This window comes from Macaca thibetana, chromosome 2 (assembly GCF_024542745.1).
Source record: "Macaca thibetana thibetana isolate TM-01 chromosome 2, ASM2454274v1, whole genome shotgun sequence".
NCBI lineage: Eukaryota > Metazoa > Chordata > Mammalia > Primates > Cercopithecidae > Macaca > Macaca thibetana.
In genome coordinates, this window is record NC_065579.1 from 20,972,133 (window position 1) to 20,999,041 (window position 26,909).

Genomic DNA, 26,909 nt, shown 5'->3' on the forward strand with positions numbered 1-26,909 from the left:
GTATTCTAGTATGTGCTCCTGGCACATAGTATTGCTTGGAGATGAATGGGTAAACATGCCAGATAGGGGTTTCCATGAACTAGGGGCAAAGATCAGGAGGGAGGCTAACATGGGTGAGACAGGGTGAGAGTAGGCTGCCACTCGTGTTTTGGGATCATACATACTTTTACCAAACTGGACCTAATGGAAAGGATAACTGACACCCCTGTCACCACTAGCAACATTTTTACCTATAATAGTAAAAGTTCTTGGCCTGACTTTGACTTTAATAGACTGAAGGTCAACTATTTGGTTGTCCACTCAGAACTCCTCAGAATTCAGGAATATGACAGTCCCCACTCCACCACCATATTTATTCTGCTGCCTGTTTTTTTCTAGCTCACTTATTGTCACAGTCCCTATGAAATGTGACAGATCTCTCTATGTAATAATACCACTTTGCAGTTGTGTAGTATTTAGTATTTTTCATGGCACTTGCACATTTATTATCTCATGAACAGATTCTACATAAATTGGAGTGTCGCATAAAATGATCTGCAATCAATTGTGTCATTTGGTCAATGTCTGCTGATCCTAGTGGGGAGATGAAAATTGAGTCTAATTTGACTCATCATTTTGCAGTAAAAACAAGAAACTAATTAAAGGCAGATCAACAGCTACACTGGTATTCATGGGTCCTGGTTTGCATAATGCACTGTCAATCTCTTCTGTTTTTTACTGTTATGAATTTTATGTATATTAGATAACAAATGTTTCCCTAACTTGAAGAAGTAGTGCATTAATCTATCAAATAATGGATCTATTTTAGTTATAGCAGTTATCTACCACTCATTCATAAAAAGTACACTGATAACTCTTCCAAGTGGAGTGTCTTGTCACTCTGGTTCATAAAATGTTATTTAGGGGTCTGAATCATGTGTAGGAGTGAAGATAACTTCCTCCTTCCTTACCTTTCTGAAGGTTTGATAGTTTGAGTCCATAAAACAAATGCATAATAATTTGATAGGAGAAAGGTATATAAATTATTACTTGCACATGTGTACGTGAGAACAATATGAAATATGAAAACTTAGAAAAGGCCAGATGCCTGCAGGTTTTATACCATCCAGAAGTTACAGAAGGAATAGGGGCTTGGATTGTGGTAAGGGAGGAGACCACCCCTCATATCGTCTTATGCCCAATTTCTGCCTCCAAAGAAAGAAGAAGTAAAAACTAAAAGGCAGAAATGAAATCCACAGGCAGACAGCCTGGCGCCGCACCCTGGGCCTGGTAGTTAAAGATCGACCCCTGACCTAATCGGTTCTATTATCTATAGATTACAGACATTGTATAGAAAAGCACTGTGAAAATCCCTATCTTGTTTTGTTCCGATCTAATTACTGGTGCCTGCAGCCCCCAGTCACGTACCCCATGCTTGCTCAATCAATCATGACCCTCTCACATGCACCCCCTTGGAGTTGTGAGCCCTTAAAAGGGACAATAATTGCCCACTCGGGGAGCTCAGCTCGTGAGACAGAAGTCATGCTGATGCCTCTGGCCGAATAAACCCCTTCCTTCTTTAACTCGGTGTCTGAGGAGTTTTGTCTGAAAATTGTCCTGCTACAGTGGCAAGACAGGTTATGGGAGGGAGGGACAAGAAAAGGCCTGGCTAGTGAAGGTGGTCTTGTTATACAGAGTACTATGGTTTGAAGGTTTGTTCCCTCCAAAACTTATGTTGAAACTTAATTCCCCATGCGGCAGTATTAGGATATGGGACCTTTAAGAGATCATTGGATCATGAGAGGAGAGCCCTTATGATCCAGTGGATCATGAGGATCCATTCATGGATTAAAGAATTAATGAGTTATTATGAGAATGGGACTAGAGGTTTATAAAAAGAGGGAGACCCAAGTGAACACTCTCAGCCCCTTTGCTGCGTGATGCCTCGTGCTGCCTCAGGACTCTGCAGAAAGTCCGCACCAGCAAGAAGGCCCTCACCAGATGCAGCCCCTCATCCTTGGATTTTCGGCCTCCAGAACTGTAAGAAATAAGTTCCTTTTCTTTATAAATTGTCTAGTTTCAGGTATTCTGTTATAAGCAACAGAAAACACACTAAGACACATGAAATTTCACAGATAGCAGTTCTCAGAAAGAATAGATGGTGGCCTGTGGTAACATGTCTCTGTCAGACTTTCAAAGGTGTCATACTCTCCCTCTCATTCCTGTGAGTTAATCTTTCCTAGATTCGGATGGGAGTGGGGTGGAAGTGGGCTCAGAGAAAGCCTAACTGTTTGTTTCATGAGTGTAGATTTTCTCTACAGATGCAAATATCCTCCACAAAGGACAGATTTTCAAGATTTCTGTGGTTTGCAGTTCCTTTGAATACCTATATGGAAATATGCCAAAGAAGTGCTTTTTGGGGGGTGAAATATTCTGGTTTTGTTCACATGCATGTCCCTAAACATAATCCATAGGAGCTAGGTGACCTAATAAAAGGGTCCGGCATCTAGAAACCAGTCATGACCCACCTTTGCTATGGGACTAAGGAGGCTATTCTGATGGCTTCTACTCCAGTTTGTTTATTATTTAACTTAACATTTACAGAGACATTTGGTAAAAATGTTTGTAAAAACTAGGCCTGAATTTAACATTTCGTATATTCAAATGTGTTTTGTACTTTAAGATGCTGCTTATATTTTAAAGAACTTTTAAATCATTGATTTCATTGGTTGTTAAGGCATGTTAATACCCAGCTTCATGCAACATGAGAGAAATAGAAAGCATTTAGAGAAGTGTCCCAGATGCCCCATATAAATACTCTGCTTTGCTATTTTTGTAACGTAAGTACAGAAAACCATAGATAGTGTTTAAATAGCTCTTTTTGTGCCTTTCTAGAATAAAGATGACTTAAACACTAAGAAAGGAGAGTACATGAATAATACTGCAATTTAGGATTGCCAAATGAAATGCAGGGGATCCAATGAAATTTGAATTTTGAATAAACACCAATGAACATTTTAGTTTATGTCCCGTTTACTGTATTTTTTAGCATATGTTCCAACTATTGCATTTTTAAAAGTAATTCAAATTTAACTGACTGTCTTGTATTTTTAGTGGATAAAGCTGTCAATGCTGGATGCAGTACAGAAGCAGGCAGGCTCTCAAATTTGCGTTAAAGGTGTGCCAATTTCTTTTAATGGCATAGGATATTATTCCACAGCTCTTGAATGTGTCATCTCATTCTCTTGTCTCTCTGTAAGAGGTTTGTGTTCAGAAAAGTCAGAGCTGTTTAGGTATCAAATCTTTTTAACTAACTACTTAATGGCAGTAGTCACCTATGAGCTGAGAACATTTCCGTGATACCAGGCTTATAGACAGCACATGCTCTAAAGATAAGGTTTTGAGAGACTCTTCACATCTGGAATGATGTTGCCCATTGAATATCCCCAATTGTGGATCTTGCAGACATACATGAATTAATATATTCCAAATTGATGTAGTTTCTTCCTGCACATCTGCTCCTCCTGTATCTGTGTTAATGACTCTTATACCCATTTAGTCACCAGAACCAAATACTTGGAGCCTAGAGGAGGAGGGGATCATCTTTCCTTTCTCTTTTTCTCCTCCCCACATCCAATCAATTCTGAAGTCCTATGGCTTTCATCTTCTCATTTCCCTGATCACTGCATTAGTGGGCTTGCCCAGCCTTCCAGTCTCTTTTCGGGCTCAATCCCTTTACTCCTCCATAGTGGAGAATGCCATAAGGCTGATCAGGGTGCTCTTTAATTTTTGTGGCTCCAGTGGGACCAGATTATATTTTATCAATGCTATTAAGTGCTTATACTAAGTAGGACCTCATAGAAAAAGATCAAGGCATGGATGGATCTCTCTACATTCATGATTCTGCTTAGTGTCTTTTCTGCTAAACTATGCTTATCTCACCATATATCTGAATATTATGTTGCTCACTCTTTCCAGAAAATACACTGAGATTTATTTCCTCAGGGTTTTTCCAAGTTTCTGCATCCTCATTAGTTCTCATTAACTCCTATCCTACCATAGTGATGGTTTTTTGAGCCATTTCTCAGCAACGGTGTACCTACCGTTCCGCAACCATAAATATCCATGGACATGCACACAAACATTCACATACACATACAAACACACAGACATCCACAAACACATGCATACACACAAGAGTACACACACACACATTTGATTCATCTTATATTGCTACATGCTGTACAATGAATTATAATTAGAGCATCGTTTGATTTTCAGTCTAAATAAATGGTATTTATGGCACACAGACTTAATTATGTCACCTCAGGTCAGCATTTTATTCTCATGAGTTTTGCCTCCTTGAATGCACAAATAGTGGATCTTAAACCTTCAGACAGAAGGTTTATGTTCCTTTTTCAGGAACAGTGATAAGTTAGTTCTCTTTCTCCTTTATATTTAAGGTACTCCCGGGAGATGAAGGTGTGATAGCCAATACCTGAGAACTAAATGTGCTTTTTAATAGACTCAGAATTAACACATTGCAGTGGGATGCAAAAATCCCTTTTCTCTCTTTACCTAATGAAGCAAATATTATTGGATAAATAACTTCAATAAAATAGACTTACTACTGTAAGTCTCTTTTGTAAGACTATTGTAATAGTCTTCAAACAATTTAGCCCTCACTGCGTCCCAAACTCCTTGAGATTCTTTTATTAGTATTTTCTAACACTTGTTAAGGGAACATTTTCTTTTATGACATCTCTAAATGTCACTGTTTCCAAGATGCTATAGCATTATATTGTCAATGAGTTACTTCTGCAATGATAGTTTTTCAATTTATCTTAAGGTTTTAATTTCATCTTCAATTTCTCATACCTGGTGAAAATAAACTAGTTCTTATAAACTCTTAGTTGTCAGATATTATAATCTTGTCTTTTGAGGAAAGAACTAGCGTTCAGAGGATAAATTTAACTGCTAATGTGGTAATGCTGGACACACCAGGAATTAGGGGCAAATCTGAAGCCAGCAGATATCCTGGAAACATTAACTCTTGACATCAGAAACGTTCCCTGGGACGCAGAGTAGTCACCCTGGAGTCTTGTAGATTAAGAAAAAGCTCCCATAGCACACACACATATTTAAAAGAATTGCTTGAAGTGACTAGGTTTGAAGTGCAAATGGAAGCAGAGGTGGAAGTAGAAAAATAAATAGAAATGTTTGCCTCAGGAAGTAATGTGGGGGCAAAGACAGTCACAGGCCCAGGGCTTTAAGATATCTCCCAGGGAGCTATCTTCCTGTTGCAGATACTCAGGCCTTTTTCTTGCAGGGTTGTTTTATACACCTCAGAAACAGTGCTTGAAATTCAAGAAAGTAAGCATTGTTGACTTGGGATGAGTTCTCTGCTCTAATTTATAAAATAGGCAAATTGTTTAGAGTCCACTGCTTTAACCCTATTTTCATCAGTGATTTGTAACAGAGCCTTCTTCTCTGTGTGCACTTGAGGGGCTTGAGGAATGAAAATTAGGTCTGCGAGTTACCAGCATATGGTTTCACTGGAAGCCTTGGATGTGAATGAAATTATCCAAGGAGAGAGTAAAGTGTGAAGAGAAGATGAATGCGTGAATGAAGCAGGAAGCCACTGAAGGGTCATTCTGTGGTATCTGAGAGGGAGGAAGGAACCATTTTTTCTAATATTGCAACTTGCTACCTTACCTCCTCTCCAGACCTCCTTTACTCTAGTCAAGTTTATTTTCCTACAGCATTTTTCACTTATTAAAATACTATATCATTTACTTTTAAGTTATTTTCTTACATTTTATATCTTCTCTGCCTCCTGTCCCTTACTAGAAGGTAAGCCCCATGAAGGACAGATGTCTTTGTTGGTATATTCCAAGCAGGTAGAAGAGTGACTGTATTTTGGAGATGCTTAGTCATATTTACTGGATGAGTGAAAAACAGCAGTGTTTCAAGAGGAAAGTCTGCTACAGATTGAATGCTTGTGTCTCTCCAAAATTCTTATATTGAAATCCTAACCTGCAGCGTAATAGTATTAGGAAGTGTGGCCTGTGGTAGGTGATTAGGTCATGAGGACTCTGTCCTCACCAATGGGATTAGTGCCCTTATGAAAGAGACATTGAAAATTTATCTTTTGAGGAAGAAATGGAAAGCTGTCCTCCGAACAAGTACAGGTGCTGGCTGCGGGGAGTGAAAGCACACCAAAAATAGGAAATGCAAAAGGGATTTGAGGGGATATGGATGGAACACTCACAGCTTGTGCTTCGTGATCTTTTGGAAATATGAAGCAAATCTTCTGATATCTCAATAGATGAGAATATGAGAAATTTGTCTGTGGGGAGCCAAAGACATTTTCTGTGTTGAGCATGTTTTCTTCTTGTTAAATCATTTTTTTTTTTTTTTAATAACGTGAGCAGTTGATAAAGGGATGGCAGGCAATCCTTTTTGTACTGTTAGAACCAGCAGAGCCCTGTGGAAATCTCAGCCCCAGTTCCCCGATTTCTATATTATTGAACTGAAAAACACTAAATATGAAAATGCTTAACTGATAGACCTAGAAATCATACTTTTCTTTGCAAATACATACTGTAAATCTTAAACTAGGAATTCTTCCTCTCAAGAACAGTAATTTGTTGATCATTTTAAAGTCAATACTGATTTATACCTGCCCTGATTGTTTTGATGCCAATTTATAAATTTCTTTATATTTTAACCCACTGTCAAAGCTAACTGTATTAATCTTTACTCCATTAGAGTACTGAGGTGAGACCCAAGTACTTATTATGGAACTGAATTAGTAAGCTACTTAATTTAGGGTGTGTGTGTGTTGAGTACTTTTAGTACTTTGTTTTTTAATGTACATTTATATTAGAGGAAACTTCTATTAGTACAAAATGTCCAAGGGAACTACACTCGCCTCCACATAAATTAAATCCAATTAAATTTAAAAATAAATTCATGAACCCTTGCAGATTATTTAAATGTTGTGTAAATTGTGTGGCAATTTCAGAAGCAGTGAACATGGGAGATATTGTCATTTCCTGCAACATATTTAAATATAGTCTTCCCCCTACTTTATATGCTAGAGCTGAATAGCAAAGGGGAAGGCTCTATCAGTCAGCTTTTTCCATGTTAACACCTTATCATTAATCACCACAAAGTTTCAGTGGCATTCAACTTCAGAATCACAGGTTTGTGAGCCTGCTAGGCTCGTTCTCCTCCAGACTATTGGTATATGGGTTGTCTGGGGGCAGACTGGTTCTGTGTGTCTTATGCTGGGCCCAGGCTGCGAGGGTGGAAGCTCCCTGGGACACATTCTTCCTCTAGTAGTGGACTGAAGCTCCTAGAAGGATAAATGGAAGTCCTCAGTACCTGTTCAGACTGAGGCTCTCATCAGGCTCATTGTCACTTCCACATTCCATTGGTCAAAGGAAGAAAACACAGTCAAACCAAAGGCAGGAGAAGATGATGGACACTGCCCAGAAGAGGCTACAGCAAGGGTGGGATGTACAGAAGCTCCCAGAGCAGCGAAGAACTGGGGCCAGCAACTCCATCTACCACAGTGGGCTTGTTCTTTCTGGAAATACACACATCCTTGGATGCATACTAGGTGATATTTATATGAGTTATTGGTATTTAGTTAAGCTGGAATTGCTTGATATGCTTCCGGGTTCATCTGAGGCTGGGAAATTTCAAACAGACTTTTTGATATCCTTTCCTGAAATAGTGATTATGTTAAGCATTTCAGATACTTAAAAAATAACTCCAATAAAGCTTGAAAATTGGATCTTTCTGAGCGGATTCTCCCTTCCTTAGTATGTATTAATGTCCTTATTTTATGTCAGCCCCGAGGTACTGAAGAGTGAGCCGTATGGGGAGAAGGCTGATGTCTGGGCAGCAGGCTGCATCCTTTATCAGATGGCGACTTTGAATCCCCCCTTCTACAGCACTAACATGCTGTCCTTGGCTACAAAAGTAAGCAACACTGTGAGACAAAAGGGTCTCGTGTAGCTAAAAATGCAATTCCTTTTCTTATTAAACAGATCTTTGTGATTTTTATATAACTGCCCATTAAAAGCAAGAATTGTTTTATTAACTGCATGATCCAGTTTATTTTTTCCACTTTCTTCTAAATATATATCTCATGTAATGGCTTATTTCCCTCTATAATTGTCTTTATTTATAATACAAAATTATTTAAAGACTTTTTGGTCTTCTATTTTTTATTCATTTTATTTATTTATTTATTTATTTATTTATTTATTTTTATTTTGAGACAGTCTCACTCTGTCAGCTAGGCTGGAGTGCAGTGGCATGATCTTGGTTCACTACAACCTCCGCCTCCTGGACTCAAGCAATTCTCCTGCCTCAGCCTCCTGGGTAGCTGGGATTACAGGCATGTGCCACCACACCTGGTTAATTTTTTATTTTAATTTTTTTAGTAGAGATGAGGTTTCACCATGTTGGCCATGCTGGTCTTGAACTCCTGATCTCAGGTGATCCACCTGCCTTGGCCTCCCAAAGTGCTAGGATTACAGGCGTGAGTCACTGCACCTGGCTGGTCTTTTATTTTTAATTGCAGTCTGGACTACTCACAACCCAGCACCTTATATTATCCCATACACTATTTTATTATGAATCGAAGGTTAATTTTAACTCAGCTTGGAGAATATAATTCCATGTTCAAGAACTGTTTAATTGATGCAAATGCTTTATTTGGTTGGGATTTCTGACTAAAATTTGTGTTTGAAGTTATACTGCTTAATTAGTAGCTCTCAGGTTATGGTCAAGTATTAACTATTCAAAGACATCTGTGGCCCCTTGACTTCCATCACTCTAGTCTGTTTGTTTTGCAGATAGTGGAGGCGGTATATGAACCAGTGCCAGAAGGTATCTACTCTGAAAAAGTAACAGACACCATCAGCAGGTAATTAGTCTCGCAGCTTCAGACATGTAGGGACAATCAAGAAATACCTCATGTCTATAATAAATCACTATTTATGGATAAAAGCTCATGAAGAGAAAGGGTCCCCACATAATCCAAATCTAGAAAGAGGTTTGTGCATCATCAGTAACAGTGACTATCTGGAAGCTACTTAAGTGTCCAAGAGGAAGTAGAGCATTCACTTATTATGCAACCACTAGAACGATTATTTGGAAGGGTTTGTAACAACCTGTAAAACACATGATGACATGTGGGTAAGACAAATATGATGTAAAACTTTTTGTAACCGTGACAAACCCCATAAAAATATGCAAAAAATTGGAAAAAGGCCAGACAAGAACACATGAAACAAAAAGCCATGTTAGATGATAAAGTTGCAGGTACTTTTTCGTTTCCATTTTTAAATTGATAATGTGATTTATCATAATTTTTCAAAGAGAATCAGGAGCTCCAGCTATCACTATAGCAGGAGTTTAATGAAACTCATTATCTAGTTGCACTTCCAAAGTTTTGGCCAATCCCTGCTGGCCTGTCACCCATGCTCCCTCCCACTTCCCCTCCTGTTTTCTCTGCTCCAGCCACATGGGGCTTCCCACTAGTCCTGGCATGCACCCTCCTTCTAGACTTTTGCCCTTGCTTTCATGGTTTCCTACAACTCTTTCCTCAGGTATATGCATGACACAGGCCCTCACTTCATCTGGGTCTCTGCTAAAATGTTCCCCACCCCGATGGCCCCCCTACCTCGCAGTACTCTCTAACCTCCTTGCCTGCTTTATAAAGCTCACGGCACTCATCATCCTTGACATATTACACATGTGCATACATGCTTTTTGTTTATTGTCTGTCTCTTCCCCACCAAAATGGAAACTCAAGAGCAGGGACTTAGTCAGTTTAGTTTGTAGCTTTTATTGCCCAAAGCAGTGACTGACACAGAGTAGACCCTTAATAAATATTGCTTATATGAGTAAATGACTCATGTATCTGGCTGATTGCTATTTCTGGACCTTCTTGGATACTTAAGTTGGGTACTTAAGGTGGGTACTTAAGTTGCATCTTGGGTACTTAAGTTGGGTACTTAAGTTGATGGGATTTCTCCATCCCATCAAACTGAGCCAAATCCTCAGTATTTTGGATTGTAGAAATTCTGGAGTCACCCCAGATAGAATCTTTTTTCATCTGCCTTCTGAATCTTGTAAAACTTGGGTTGGTATCTGTGCTAGCACTTAGCTCCATCTCTGATGAAATATAATAGATATATTATTGTGACTATACCCCTTTCCCTTTGATTTCTCCTCCTAGCCATTGTTTATACTAATATTACTCCTCACCAGTTTTTGTAGGATGATATCTAAACCTTTCTTTCTTTGGCACAATAGTAATCTACAGTCTTCTTTTTTTAATTGATTTTTTAAAAAATTTTTAAATTCAGAGGTACATGTGCAGGTTTGTTATGCAGGTAAACTTGTGTCATGGGGGTTTGTTGTATAGATTGTTTCATCACCCAGGTATTAAGCCTAGGCCCAATAGCTATTTTTCCTGATGCTATCCTTCCTCCTACCCTCCACCCTCCAATAAATCCCAGTGTCTGCTGTTCCCTTTTATGGGGCCAGGTGTTCTCATCATTTAACTCCCACTTATAAGTGAAAACATGCAATATTTGATTTTCTGTTCCTGCATTAGTTTGTTAAGGATAATGGCCTCCAGCTCCAGCCATGTTCCTACAAAAGACATGATGTTGTTGCTTTTTATGGCTGCATAGTATTCCATGGTGTGTATATACCATATCTTCTTTTTTCAATCTAGAATTTATGGGCATTTATGTTGATTCCATGTCTTTGCTATTGTGAATAGTGCTGCAATGAACATATGTGTGCAAGTGTTTTTATGATAGAATGATTTGTATTCCTTTAGGTATAGAACCAGTAATGGGATTGCTGGGTTGAATAGTAGTTCTGTTTTTATGTCTTTGGGGAATCACTACACATTGTTTTCCACAATGGTGGAACTAATTTACACTCCCACCAACAGTGCATAAGTGTTCCTTTTATGCTGAACCTTTCCAGCATCTGTTATTTTTTTTAGCTTTTTAATAATAGCCGTTCTGACTGGTAAAAAATGGTATCTCATTGTGATTTTGATTTGCATTTCTCTAATGATCAGTAATGTTGAGCTTTATTTCATGCTTGTTGACTACATGTATGTCTTATTTTGTGTAGTGTCTGTTCATGTTCTTTGCCCACTTTTTAATGGGGTTGTTTTTCTCTTGTAAATTTGCTTAAGTTCTTTATAGAAGCTGCATATTAGAACTTTGTCAGGTGTATAGTTCGCAAAAATTTTCTTCTGTTCTGTAGGTTGTCTGTTTACTCTGTTGATAGTCTCCTTTGCTGTGCAGAAGCTCTTTAGTTTAATTAAATCCCACTTGTCAATTTTCTTTCTTTCTTTCTTTCTTTCTTTCTTTCTTTCTCTTTCTTCTTTCGTTCTTTCTTTTTCTTTTTCTTTCTTTCTTTTCTTGCTGTGCAGAAGCTCGTTAGTTTAATTAAATCCCACTTGTCAATTTTTTCCCTTCCTTCCTTCCTTCCTTCCTTCCTTCCTTCCTTCCTTCCTTCCTTCCTCTCTTTCTCTCTCTCTCTCTCTTTCTCTCTTTCTTTCTTTCCTTCTTTGTTTCCTTTTGAGATGGAGTCTTGCTCTGTCACCCAGGCTGGAGTGCAGTGGCGTGATCTTGGCTCACTGCAACCTCCACCTCCCCGGGTTCAAGCGATTCTCCTGCCTCAGCCTCCTGAGTAGCTGGAACTATAGGCCCGTGCCACCACACCCGGCTACTTTTTTGTATTTTTAGTAGAGACGGGGTTTCACGGTGTTAGCCAGGTTGGTCTCGATCTCCTAACCTCGTGATCCACCTGCCTCGGCCTCCCAAAATGCTGGGATTACAGTCATGAGTAACTGCGCCAGACCCCCAACTTGTCAATTTTTGCTTTTGGCATCTTTGTCATGAAATTTTTGCCCGTGCCTGTGTCCTGAATGGTATTGCCTAGGTTGTCTTCCAGGGTTTTTATAGTTTTGGGTTTCACATTTAAGTCTTTAATCTGTCTTGAGTTGATTTTTGTATATGGGGTTCAGTTCAGATTTTTGTAAAGGGGTTCAATTTCAGTTTTCTTCATATGACTAGCCAGTTATCCCAGCACCATTTATTATATAAGGAATCTTTTCCCCATTGCTTGTTTTTGTCAGGTTTCTTGAAGATCAGATGGTTGTAGGTGTGCAGCCTTATTTCTGGGTTCTCTTTTCTGGTCCATTGGTCTATGTGTCTGTTTTTGTGTCAATACCATGCTGTTTCAGTTACTGTAGCCCTGTAGTATAGTTTGAAGTCAGGTAGCATGATGACTCAAGCTTTGTTTTTTGTTTTTGTTTTGTTTTGTTTTGTTTTCTTAGGATTGCCTTGGCTATTCAGGTGCTCTTTTGGTTCCATGTAAATTAAAAAAAATTTTTTTTTAGTTGTGTGAAGAATGTCATTGGTAGTTTGATAAGAATAGCATTGAATCTATAAATTGCTTTGGACAGTATTGTCATTATAATGATATTGATTCTTCCTATCTGTGAGCATGGGATATTTTTCCATTTGTTTGTGTCATCTCTGATTTCTTTGAGCAGTGTTTTGTAGTTCTCTCTGTAAAGCTCTTTTACTTCCCTGGTTATCTGTATTTCTAGGTATTTTATTCTTTTTGCAATTGTGAATGGGATTGCATTCCTGATCTGGCTCTTGGCTTGACCCACAGCCAACGTTATACTGAATGGGCAAGAGCTGGAAGCATTTCCCTTGCCAATCAGCACAAGACAATACTTCAACATAGTATTGAAAGTACTGGTCAGAGCAGTCAGGCAAGGGAAAGAAAGGGTATCCAAATAGGAAGAGAAGAAGTCAAACTATCCCTGTTTGCAGATGACATTATCTTACATCTAGAAAACCCAATAGTATTGGCTCAAAAGCTCCTTAAGCTTATAAACAACTTAACAGCAAAGTTGCAGGATACAAAACCAATGTGTGAAAGTCACTAGCATTTCTGTAAAACAACAGTGAAGCCAAAATCTATAGTCTTAATTAAGGGCCTCCAGCTCTGAAGATAGGCCTACCTGGGACTAAGTCATGTAAACTGCAGACTCTAAAGAGTGATTTGAGGCCAGGTGCGGTGGCTCACACCTGTGATCCCAGCACTTTGGGAGGCTGAGGCAGGCAGATCACCTGAGGTCAGGAGTTTGAGACCAGCCTGGCCAACATGGTGAAACCCCGTCTCCACTAAAAATACAAAAATTAGCCTAGGCCTGGTGGTGTGCACCTGTAATCACAGCTACTTGGGAGGCTGAGGCAGGAGAATCACCTGAATCTGGGAGGTGGAGGTTGCAATGAGCCGAGATTGAGCCATTGCGCTCTAGCCTGGGCAACAAGAGCGAAACTCCATCTCAAAAACATTTTTTTTAAATAAAAATAAAAACAAAAATAAAAGAGTGATTTGACCATTATTTCTGCATCCCTGTTTTCTGATCTAGTAGAATGAGAATCATAATAGTACCAGTCTCATTAGGCTGATGTGATGATTACACAAAGTAACATATGTAAATCACTTAGGGTAGGGCTTGCTGAATGGTAAATATTTGAGCAATTTTGGCAATCATCATGGTTAATATTATGGGAAATGAGACGAACCTGTCTTTAAATCATTTGATTCCACAAACACTGGATCATGCTTTGCTGCTAAGGAATCCAAATATATTTAAACTGGTCATCTCTATTATTTGTTACTGTTTTCTGTTGTTTTTTGGAAAGTACCTTAAAAATAGATGGAGTCATCAGAGGTGTCAAGACAAAAGTACCATATTTGCGCATTTAATTTCTCCTTTTAATAGGTATTTGAGTGCCACAAAGGGCGAGGGAGGGATAGTGCAAAGAACAAGGTACAGAGACATTGGTCTGATTTTGTGAGTCTGGGCAAATAGGACTGTAAATCTCTTCTGAAACTAATAGACCCTGGCTATGGCTACCCAGGACTCTTGGGGTTAACATACTAGTAGGGGAGTCAGATAGCAACATTAGAGTGTAAAGGTTTAGAGCATCACCAGGTTCTGGAGTCAACTGGATTCTAATCTCCGCTCTTCTACTCAATTTAAGTTCCCTGAGGCCCAATTTTCTCATCTATGATGTGTGGGTAGCAATAGTAATTACTTTGTAGCAGGACAAGCTGCAGACAAGAACCCCTCCGACACTGAGTTATAGAAGAAAAGGGCTTTATGCAGCTGGGAGCATCAGCAGACTCACATCTCCCAAAACCGAGCTCCCCAAGTGAGCAATTCCTGTCCCTTTTAAGGGCTTACAACTCTAAGGGGGTCTGTGTGAAAGGGTCATGATCGATTGAGCAAGCAGAGGGTACGTGACTGGGGGCTGCATTCACTGGTAATCAGAACGGAACAGAACAGGACAGGGATTTTCACGATGCATTTCCATACAATGTCCAAAATCTATAGATAACACAAGCAGTTAGCTCAGGGTCTGATTTTTAAGTACCAGACCCAGGGCGCAGTGCTGGCCTGTCTGCCTGTGGATTCCATTTCTGCCTTTTAGTTTTTACTTCTTCTTTCTTTGGAGGCAGAAATTGGGCATAAGGCAATATGAGGATACTCTCCTCCTTTAACTTCATGGGCTTGTTTTTTGTTTTTTTTTTTTTTTAATTTATTTATTATTATTATACTTTAAGTTGTAGGGTACATGTGCATAACGTGCAGGTTTGTTACATATGTATACTTGTGCCATGTTGGTGTGCTGCACCCATCAACTCGTCATTTACATCAGGTATAACTCCCAATGCAATCCCTCCCCCCTTCCCCCTCCCCATGATAGGCCCCGGTGTGTGATGTTCCCCTTCCTGAGTCCAAGTGATCTCATTGTTCAATTCCCACCTATGAGTGAGAACATGCGGCGTTTGGTTTTCTGTTCTTGCGACAGTTTGCTGAGAATGATGGTTTCCAGCTGCATCCATGTCCCTACAAAGGACACAAACTCATCCTTTTTTATGGCTGCATAGTATTCCATGGTGTATATGTGCCACATTTTCTTAATCCAATCTGTCACTGATGGACTTTTGGGTTGATTCCAAGTCTTTGCTATTGTGAATAGTGCTGCAATAAACATACGTGTGCATGTGTCTTTATAGCAGCATAATTTATAATCCTTTGGGTATATACCCAGTAATGGGATGGCTGGGTCATATGGTACATCTAGTTCTAGATCCTTGAGGAATTGCCATACTGTTTTCCATAATGGTTGAACTAGTTTACAATCCCACCAACAGTGTAAAAGCGTTCCTATTTCTCTACATCCTCTCCAGCACCTGTTGTTTCCTGACTTTTTAATGATCGCCATTCTAACTGGTGTGAGATGGTATCTCATTGTGGTTTTGATTTGCATTTCTCTGATGGCCAGTGATGATGAGCATTTTTTCATGTGTCTGTTGGCTGTATGAATGTCTTCTTTTGAGAAATGTCTGTTCATATCCTTTGCCCACTTTTTGATGGGGTTGTTTGTTTTTTTCTTGTAAATTTGTTTGAGTTCTTTGTAGGTTCTGGATATTAGCCCTTTGTCAGATGTGTAGATTGCAAAAATTTTCTCCCATTCTGTAGGTTGCCTGTTCACTCTGATGGTAGTTTCTTTTGCTGTGCAGAAGCTCTTTAGTTTAATTAGATCCCATTTGTCAATTTTGGCTTTTGCTGCTGTTGCTTTTGGTGTTTTAGACATGAAGTCTTTGCCCATGCCTATGTCCTGAATGGTACTACCTAGGTTTTCCTCTAGGATTTTTATGGTATTAGGTCTAACATTTAAGTCTCTAATCCATCTTGAATTAATTTTCGTATAAGGAGTAAGGAAAGGATCCAGTTTCAGCTTTCTACTTATGGCTAGCCAATTTTCCCAGCACCATTTGTTAAATAGGGAATCCTTTCCCCATTTCTTGTTTCTCTCAGGTTTGTCAAAGATCAGATGGCTGTAGATGTGTGGTATTATTTCTGAGGACTCTGTTCTGTTCCATTGGTCTATATCTCTGTTTTGGTACCAGTACCATGCTGTTTTGGTTACTGTAGCCTTGTAGTATAGTTTGAAGTCAGGTAGCGTGATGCCTCCAGCTTTGTTCTTTTGACTTAGGATTGTCTTGGAGATGCGGGCTCTTTTTTGGTTCCATATGAACTTTAAAGCAGTTTTTTCCAATTCTGTGAAGAAACTCATTGGTAGCTTGATGGGGATGGCATTGAATCTATAAATTACCTTGGGCAGTATGGCCATTTTCACGATATTGATTCTTCCTATCCATGAGCATGGTATGTTCTTCCATTTGTTTGTGTCCTCTTTTATTTCACTGAGCAGTGGTTTGTAGTTCTCCTTGAAGAGGTCCTTTACATCCCTTGTAAGTTGGATTCCTAGGTATTTGATTCTCTTTGAAGCAATTGTGAATGGAAGTTCATTCCTGATTTGGCTCTCTGTTTGTCTGTTACTGGTGTATAAGAATGCTTGTGATTTTTGCACATTAATTTTGTATCCTGAGACTTTGCTGAAGTTGCTTATCAGCTTAAGGAGATTTTGGGCTGAGACAATGGGGTTTTCTAAATATACAATCATGTCATCTGCAAAGAGGGACAGTTTGACTTCTTCTTTTCCTAACTGAATACCCTTGATTTCTTTCTCTTGCCTGATTGCCCTAGCCAGAACTTCCAACATTATGTTGAATAGGAGTGGTGAGAGAGGGCATCCCTGTCTTGTGCCAGTTTTCAAAGGGAATGTTTCCAGTTTTTGCCCATTCAGTATGATATTGGCTGTGGGTTTGTCATAAATAGCTCTTATTATTTTGAGGTACGTTCCATCAATACCGAATTTATTGAGCGTTTTTAGCATGAAGGGCTGTTGAATTTTGTCAAAAGCCTTTTCTGCATCTATTGAGATAATCATGTGGTTCTTGTCTTTGGTTCTGTTTATATGCTGGATTATGTTTATTGATTTGCGAATGTTGAACCAGCCTTGCATCCCAGGGATGAAGCCCACTTGATCATGGTGGATAAGCTTTTTGATGTGTTGCTGAATCCGGTTTGCCAGTATTTTATTGAGGATTTTTGCATCAATGTTCATCAGGGATATTGGTCTAAAATTCTCTTTTTTTGTTGTGTCTCTGCCAGGCTTTGGTATCAGGATGATGTTGGCCTCATAAAATGAGTTAGGGAGGATTCCCTCTTTTTCTATTGATTGGAATAGTTTCAGAAGGAATGGTACCAACTCCTCCTTGTACCTCTGGTAGAATTCAGCTGTGAATCCATCTGGTCCTGGACTTTTTTTGGTTGGTAGGCTATTAATTATTGCCTCAATTTCAGAGCCTGCTATTGGTCTATTCAGGGATTCAACTTCTTCCTGGTTTAGTCTTGGAAGAGTGTAAGTGTCCAGGAAATTAACCATTTCTTCTAGATTTTCCAGTTTATTTGGGTAGAGGTGTTTATAGTATTCTCTGATGGTAGTTTGTATTTCTATGGGGTCGGTGGTGATATCCCCTTTATCATTTTTAATTGCGTTGATTTGATTCTTCTCTCTTTTCTTCTTTATTAGTCTTGCTAGTGGTCTGTCAATTTTGTTGATCTTTTCAAAAAACCAACTCCTGGATTCATTGATTTTTTGGAGGGTTTTTTGTGTCTCTATCTCCTTCAGTTCTGCTCTGATCTTGGTTATTTCTTGCCTTCTGCTAGCTTTCGAATGTGTTTGCTCTTGCTTCTCTAGTTCTTTTAATTGTGATGTTAGAGTGTCAATTTTAGATCTTTCCTGCTTTCTCTTGTGGGCGTTTAGTGCTATAAATTTCCCTCTACACACTGCTTTAAATGTGTTCCAGAGATTCTGGTATGTTGTATCTTTGTTCTCATTGGTTTCAAAGAACATCTTTATTTCTGCCTTCATTTCTTTATGTACCCAGTAGTCATTCAGGAGCAGGTTGTTCAGTTTCCATGTAGTTGAGCGGTTTTGGTTGAGTTTCTTAGTCCTGAGTTCTAGTTTGATTGCACTGTGGTCTGAGAGACAGTTTGTTATAATTTCTGTTCTTGTACATTTGCTGAGGAGTGCTTTACTTCCAATTACGTGGTCAATTTTGGAGTAAGTACGATGTGGTGCTGAGAAGAATGTATATTCTGTTGATTTGGGGTGGAGAGTTCTATAGATGTCTATTAGGTCTGCTTGCTGCAGAGATGAGTTCAATTCCTGGATATCCTTGTTAACTTTCTGTCTCGTTGATCTGTCTAATGTTGACAGTGGAGTGTTGAAGTCTCCCATTATTATTGTATGGGAGTCTAAGTCTCTTTGTAAGTCTCTAAGGACTTGCTTGATGAATCTGGGTGCTCCTGTATTGGGTGCATATATATTTAGGATAGTTAGCTCTTCCTGTTGAATTGATCCCTTTACCATTATGTAATGGCCTTCTTTGTCTCTTTTGATCTTTGTTGGTTTAAAGTCTGTTTTATCAGAGACTAGTATTGCAACCCCCGCTTTTTTTTGTTCTCCATTTTCTTGGTAAATCTTCCTCCATCCCTTTATTTTGAGCCTATGTATGTCTCCTCGTGTGAGATGGGTCTCCTGAATACAGCAGACTGATGGGTCTTGACTCTTTATCCAGTTTGCCAGTCTGTGTCTTTTAATTGGAGCATTTAGTCCATTTACATTTAACGTTAAGATTTTTATGTGTGAACTTGATCCTGCCATTATATTAACTGGTTATTTTGCTCGTTAGTTGATGCAGTTTCTTCCTAGCCTCGATGGTCTTTACATTTTGGCATGTTTTTGCAATGGCTGGTACCAGTTGTTCCTTTCCATGTTTAGTGCTTCCTTCAGGGTCTCTTGTAAGGCAGGCCTAGTGGTGACAAAATCTCTAAGCATTTGCTTAACTGTAAAGGATTGTATTTCTCCTTCACTTATGAAACTTAGTTTGGCTGGATATGAAATTCTGGGTTTAAAATTCTTTTCTTTTAGAATGTTGAATATTGGCCCCCACTCTCTTCTGGCTTGTAGAGTTTCTGCCGAGAGATCTGCTGTTAGTCTGATGGGCTTCCCTTTGTGGGTAACCCGACCTTTCTCTCTGGCTGCCCTTAAGATTTTTTCCTTCATTTCAACTTTGGTGAATCTGGCAATTATGTGTCTTGGAGTTGCTCTTCTCGAGGAGTATCTTTGTGGCGTTCTCTGTATTTCCTGGATTTGAATGTTGGCCTGCCCTACTAGGTTGGGGAAGTTCTCCTGGATGATATCCTGAAGAGTGTTTTCCAACTTGGTTCCATTTTCCCCCTCACTTTCAGGCACCCCAATCAGACGTAGATTTGGTCTTTTTACATAATCCCATACTTCTTGCAGGCTTTGTTCATTTCTTTTTCTTCTTTTTTCTTTTGGTTTCTCTTCTCGCTTCATTTCATTAATTTGATCCTCAATCGCTGATACTCTTTCTTCCAGTTGATCGAGTCGGTTACTGAAGCTTGTGCATTTGTCACGTATTTCTCGTGTCATGGTTTTCATCTCTTTCATTTCGTTTAGGACCTTCTCTGCATTAATTACTCTAGCCATCAATTCTTCCACTTTTTTTTCAAGATTTTTAGTTTCTTTACGCTGGGTACATAATTCCTCCTTTAGCTCTGAGAAATTTGATGGACTGAAGCCTTCTTCTCTCATCTCGTCAAAGTCATTCTCCGTCCAGCTTTGATCCGTTGCTGGCGATGAGCTGCGCTCCTTTGCCGGGGGAGATGCACTCTTATTTTTTGAATTTCCAGCTTTTCTGCCCTGCTTTTTCCCCCATCTTTGTGGTTTTATCTGCCTCTGGTCTTTGATGATGGTGATGTACTGATGGGGTTTTGGTATAGGTGTCCTTCCTGTTTGATAGTTTTCCTTCTAACAGTCAGGACCCTCAGCTGTAGGTCTGCTGGAGATTGCTTGAGGTCCACTCCAGACCCTGTTTGCCTGGGTATCAGCAGCAGATGCTGCAGAAGATAGAATATTTCTGAACAGCGAGTGTACCTGTCTGATTCTTGCTTTGGAAGCTTCCTCTCAGGGGTGTACTCCACCCTGTGAGGTGTGGGGTGTCAGACTGCCCCTAGTGGGGGATGTCTCCCAGTTAGGCTACTCAGGGGTCAGGGACCCACTTGAGCAGGGAGTCTGTCCCTTCTGAGATCTCAACCTCCGTGTTGGGAGATCCACTGCTCTCTTCAAAGCTGTCAGACAGAGTCATTTGCGTCTGCAGAGGCTTCTGCTGTGTTTGTTATTGTTTACTGTGCCCTGTCCCCAGAGGTGGAGTCTACAGAGACAGGCAGGTTTCCCTGAGCTGCTGTGAGCTCCACCCAGTTCGAGCTTCCCAGCGGCTTTGTTTACCTACTTAAGCCTCAGCAATGGCGGGCGCCCCTCCCCCAGCCTCGCTGCTGCCTTGCGGGTAGATCACAGACTGCTGTGCTAGCAATGAGGGAGGCTCCGTGGGCGTGGGACCCTCCCGGCCAGGTGTGGGATATGATCTCCTGGTGTGCCTGTTTGCTTAAAGCGCAGTATTGGGGTGGGAGTTACCTGCTTTTCCAGGTGTTGTGTGTCTCAGTTCCCCTGGCTAGGAAAAGGGATTCCCTTCCCCCTTGCGCTTCCCAGGTGAGGTGATGCCTCGCCCTGCTTCAGCTCTCGCTGGTCGGGCTGCAGCAGCTGACCAGCACCGATCGTCCGGCACTCCCCAGTGAGATGAACCCAGTACCTCAGTTGAAAATGCAGAAATCACCGGTCTTCTGTGTGGCTCGCGCTGGGAGTTGGAGACTGGAGCTGTTCCTATTCGGCCATCTTGCTCCGCCCTCCCATGGGCTTGTTTTAAAGCTTAAATAAGATAATGCTTCTGACACACTTAACACAGTACCCAGCAAGTGGGAGGCACTCAACGAAATTAGGTATTATTATTATTATTATTAATGATGTTGTATGATTTACAGAATGAATTCTATAAAGCAAATTGTGATAAATGTGATGAAAAGTGGTAAAGGGGGCAATGAGAGATTACCTCATTGCCAATGAGAGGACCTGTCTTACTCTGGGAATTTGGGAAAAGTTTCTTTGAAGAAAGGCCATGTAATCTGAGACCTGGACAATCATTAACTCTCAAATAGTAAGCAGCATTTCCCAGACCAGCGTCTGTGAAGGCTTTGCTGAGGGCAAGAGCTTCTTAACTTGAGGTTTCTTTTAATTCAAAATACTAAGATGCCATAATAAGTTAGAACTGACAATTCAATTTTATATCTGATAATAAATTAAGATTGCAGGGTGCATTCTGTAGTAAACTGATTTTTATTTAAAGTTATTTAAGACTCCTCATTGTCTGGGTTTACATTCCAAATAAAGTTTTATCTTTAGAAAATTTGACTTAAAACTGAAATCAATCATGAATTATATGCAATTGCATATTTAATTTGCTTTGGATTTTTAGTATTAAAAAATTGAGTTCTGAAAGAATTAGGGAACAAACTCAAATTTCCTATTTTCTTAAAGCAATGATGCAAGGGACACATAAAGGCAAGTGTTCTTAATGATCAATTATGACTCAGCAAAAGATCAGGCTCACAGCCAATCTTTAGTAATTTGATACAGCCTTTGAAATAGGAGATAGCTCTTGACAGAAATGTTTATTATAATCATTCCTAAACAATATATTGTTTCTAATCATATATATCTTCTTTCCTCTATTTTACTATCTTCTCATTATTTTTCACATCCTTGTCAAGTAGAGCTCACACAGTTTGCATTTCTAATGTGCAGTATCTTTCTTTTTTCCTGTTTGCTCATGTGGTGTACAAGTACATTTGTTATTGAAACTTGCCTTTCCTAGCAGGCCTTCAAATTGGGAGAATAACTTAGCAACCCTGAGGAGTTTGGGGCAGAAAATAACTATTTTTTGTTGTTGTTCTGCTCAGTACCAGGATTACTATTTTTACCTACCAGTATACTATTAAGAGAATATTGTCTGTTTACTTTTTAAAAAGGAAGAACTTATCCTTTTATGCATAAAATATTCTATTAAAACAATTGCTTTATTTTTCTTTCTCTGTGCCTGGTTGCATAAGCTGCCTGATGCTTTGCTTCAGAAGCAGTCATGAGGACTAACAAAGTTAATACTTTCAGCTAGCTCCAAGGACAAATGGATCTTTATATTTTTCACCCCTTTAAATTCTTTATATCTTAAAACATGACATGAATGTAATTGAATAAGGTATCCTTCTAATTCTTTCCATCTGGCCTCTCAGAGTGGAGTGGGGACAAAGTAGATGAGGTGAGAACATCCCCAGTTTTTTCTAGGACCAGATCTTATGCTTATTTGTTTACAGAATAATTGGTAGACCATCTTTAGCATGTATTATTACTCTGATTCAGTTGCTTTTAAGAATTTCTCTGAAATACCTAAGCAGGGAGTCATTTCAGAGCAACGAGGCTATCCTGGAACTTCTGGTAGGAAGTGTTCCTGGGAATCCAAAAGTCTATGGCCAAATATTTTGGGTTATAGGTAGGTAAACTTTTAGATGTTAGGCTGAGTTTGTTTGTGGATTTATTCATTGATTGATTCATTCATTTACTGAATAGCTATCAGGACTCAGATTCCATTGTATGTGCTGGGAGATCATAGTGAAGAGGACACATGTCCCTCTTCTGAAGAAGTTTCCAGTGTAGTGGTGAAACAGACCATTATAATAAAATAATTACAATAGTTTTAAGTACTTAAGTGCAAATGGTGCAAAAAGAATGTACAAAAGGGGCTCAGGATATCTGTCTGAGGGCAGTCCAAAAGTATTCCTAATGGAGCCTGGAAAAAGAGTGGGATTTTGGCAAGTATATAACAGATGATGGCTGGGAAAGATAAGATACCATTGGCAAAAGAAAAAAAAATCAAGCATATGGAATAAAATAAGCAAACAAATGGGGGTATAGGACAGGTGCTATTTGGGGAAGTGCAGGTAGTCACATTGGATGTGTTGCTGGAGGAGGGGAAAGAGTGGAGGAAGGTAATAGCCAGTTCAAGAGAGACCTTGTGTAGCATTCTGGGAATTTTAATTTTATCCTATTGGACCATGAGAACTATTGAAGAATTTTGAGTAGAGAAATAATGTAGTCAGATTTAGGAATATTATTCTGGTTAGCAGTTTACAGTACAGACCAGAGGTAGATGAGAAATGAGTATGTTATTTAGGAGACTCCTTCAGTAGTCCAAGTAAGTGATGTAATAGCCAAATAGCTGTGGGATAACAGGGGAAGGATGTGGATTCAAGAAATATTTAGAAGGTAGAAGTCACAGGACTTGGTGTTTGTTAAATGTAGGAAGGGATGGAGGATACATACAAGTGTGGATTTTCTTCTCAATTTATTGAAATTTTACAATGTGTGTGCCCTTCACAGAAATGACCTCATTCAAACACCATACCAGTTTAATGAGGTAGATACTATAATCATCTCATTTTACAGGTGGGCTACCTGAGACTTAGAAGCTATGTAACTTGCCCAGGATCTGACCTAATAAATGGTAAATGAGGTTTTAAACCCCAGCAAAATGATCCAGAGCCTGCATGCTGAGTTATGATGCTAAACTGCATCTTCTTTTTGGTGCCTTTTCCAATAATGGCAAATACAGGACCAGGAGAGTAACCTTAGGCAAGGAGATGACTATATGCTAGGAGAACAAAGGTCATTTCCATTCCCATGTGCCATAATATGTAGCTATATAATTTATAAAACTAGCTTATGTTGCTTTTTTTTTTTTTGATTTTTAAAAAAGCTCAGCTGATAATTCAGCTGCTAATATTACCTTGAAGCAGTTTAAACATCTGCAGTCTAAGAATTTGAATATCTGCACTAATGAAAGGCTTAGATACTGGGCTTTTTTTTTTTTTTTTTTTTTTTTTTTTTCATCTGCCAGTGAGTTAGCAGTGATTTCAGAAAGCAGCCAACCCGTGCAGGAGAAGATGATCCCATCTGCCCATCCTGAGACCCAAAGAGCATCTTCATGCTCAGCCTGGAACCCTTACCTTCCAGCCCAAGTGCAAAGAGAATAGTGCTGCCTCCTTTTCCTTCCTTAGCTTTCCAAATGCCTTTTGAGAAGTCTTGGACTCAAAGCTGTGCTTGATATCCATCTTACCCCAGGTTATCTTAGGTGAAAATACCATAGAGGGGACACAGTGGAGTTTAACCTTGATCCTTTACACTCTGTGGCCTGCTCCCAACATTGACCAGAAAGTTATAATTATCCAATGTTATCTTAGGTGCCTCACTCCTGATGCAGAAGCTCGTCCAGATATTGTACAAGTCAGTTCGATGATATCAGATGTCATGATGAAATATTTAGACAACTTATCTACATCCCAGTTGTCCTTGGAGAAGAAGCTAGAACGGGAACGAAGACGCACACAAAGGTATTTTATGGAAGCCAACCGGAACGCCGTCACATGTCACCATGAGCTGGCTCTTCTATCTCACGTAAGTGCAAATATTTTAATCTGTTCATGATGCACTCTAATGCTCTGTCTGAAGTTGTTCATGCTTGTTTTAAGGAACATTCATCGAAAGTTAGAAAAATAGTTACATGCAATATTTAAGTATTATAGTTACATATTTATATCCATTTCTGTATCTTATACATAAATTAAAATAATTAAATATAACTGACCTTCCTAAGAATGAACCCATAATTTATTGTATTTTGCAAAAATCAGAGATATCACAAAGTTCTCTTAGTGAAGTTTAAGTTACAAACTTTGTAAAATTAGCAGTGAATGCTTATATTTAATTTCTTCAGCAGTCTGACTGCAACTTTTGGGAATATAGATGAAAATGTTGTGAGTTAATTCAGAGAAGGAAATAACATTTGCCTTTAAAATTTTTCATATTGGTCTTTGCAATTTCTTTCATTGCCATTTGTGGTATTAATAATGTTGCCATGCTTCAAATCAGAATATGCTTTTTATTTTTCTTGCCAAGAACCTTTAGATTGTTTTGATATTTAAGTATATTTCTGAACATTGCTTGGAAAAGAGATGCCAAAGCTACAAATGTCCACATGTGCAAGTGACAGTGCCAGTGATGCTCTTGTTGCTGTCTCTTATTTTCTTTCTTCTGTGTCTTTTTTGCAATCACGATCAATGTTCTGTTGTTTGCTCGTGCTTTGGGCCTCCACCCAGTGGTGACCTGGTAAAGGGCTTTTCATCCATTTTTTTTTTTTCTGTCTCAGGGGTGGGCCCAAGGCAATTGGATCATAAAACTGTTTCTTAGGGTACTTGGTCATTAAATTCCTTCCCAGGATCCTAAGGACCTACTCCATCTAAGCTGGGAAAATTATGTAAGAACTTGGTCTCAAAGAGGCAGTTCTGATTTCTTGAATAACAGTGTTTCCAGTGAACTCCTTTCTGAAAATAAGGAAAGTACTACTGTTTAGTGGGTTTGTTTTAAGGTATTTGGAATCCAGAAGTTGAAGATTTAATGTAGTTTTCATTTGGGAAGGAAACTCTTTCATCTTCATTGCCTTAAATGCTGAGCCTAGCTGTAATTTTGCAGAACATTCCATGATGATTATTTAAGTTATACGTTTATGTAAAGGAGCATATAACTTGGAGTTATAGCCCTTACTGAACACAGTAAAATCTCAGACAGGGAGTTAGAGCTCACTCTGCTTTTTATTTTACTACCTGACTTCCTAATAACTAGGCAACAATGAGAAACACATCATTCTATGTATGTCATGTTGCATTCTAACTAGATTATTCCTAGTAGACTAAAATGCAAGAGATTTAGCTATTTCTATATATCTTAGATATTTGGGGCCTTCTGTTATTAAGTTCTGCACTACCGAGCTACTTAGCTAATTTCCAGTTGTATGTGAAAGAGTCATTTCATATTAGATTCATGTGGCTGATGTGGGGCTGAGTGGCATTAGTTTACAATGTAACAGCAGAAAGTCTGTTATCTTTAGCAAAACACCTTGAGAAGGACCATTACTTATCTATTTATTGGTACTTCTCAGCTTAAAAAATTCCTTATTATGGAAAATTTCAAACGTTTATAAATGCAAAGATTGCTTCCTGTACCCATCCCAGCTTCAACAGTTAGCTATTCAGGGCTAATCCTGTATCAGCTGTATTCCCACCTGCTTCCTGTCTTCCCCAGATTATTCTGAGGTAAATCCCAGATACCATATAATTTCCTCTATCAATATTTCCATGTGTATTTGCAAAGTCATTTTAGCTGTAGAAATCTAGCTCTCAGGCCATCGCCAGGTAAAATAAAGGGAGAGCTCTGAAGCCAAGGGAGGGATTTTAATGTTCCAGAGGTCGTATACTCATCTGTAAATTAAGGGGTGGAAGATATTATCTACCTCAGAGGGTACTAGGATAAATGAGTTAATGTGTTTGAATATACTGTATGACTTTAAAAGTGGCTTAAATTGTAAGATAGCATCAATTATATAAAACGAGCATTGCTTTTGTTAGAATAGTTTGTTGATGGAACTTGTTAATCTAGTGCCATCTTGTCCAAGGAGTCTCTACATTAAATCCATATGTCAGGCATACAGTTAATGCATATTTATTAGCACCTGCTGCTAGCCAGCCTCAGTGTCCTCATTGAGCATTCAGGTTTTTATGGACCATAGAGAAATGCTTTACTTCAAAGCAAAGTTTACATTCCTGCTTTAAACAGTCATACAATACTTTCTCCTTTTGCACTATTTTAAGTCTACTAATATATTTTCATTTCAAGGTTAAGCAAATGTTAACTAAAAGGAAAAATGCAGCTTTATTCAAGAAGCAAGAAGGAAGTAAGATTGCATTTCATCAAAAGACAGTATGCAGTTAATTGGCATTTTTCTCACTGGGGACCAATTATTATTTTTAAAATCTTACATCTGTACCACTGCTGCAGAAAAACTAT

At 39.0% G+C, this 26,909-nt stretch overlaps 1 protein-coding gene across 7 annotated transcripts in view; it reads left to right on the top strand.

Annotated features, from left to right (window-relative positions):
- NEK10 (NIMA related kinase 10) overlaps positions 1-26,909 on the top strand; it is a 272,943-nt gene that overhangs the window by 161,009 nt on the left and 85,025 nt on the right. For all 7 annotated transcript variants that reach the window (XM_050779439.1, XM_050779442.1, XM_050779444.1 and 4 more), the window contains 3 exons: positions 7,842-7,971; positions 8,853-8,923; positions 24,251-24,464. In XM_050779439.1, coding sequence (XP_050635396.1) covers positions 7,842-7,971; positions 8,853-8,923; positions 24,251-24,464 — 415 coding nt within the window. The remainder of the gene's footprint in view (positions 1-7,841; positions 7,972-8,852; positions 8,924-24,250; positions 24,465-26,909) is intronic.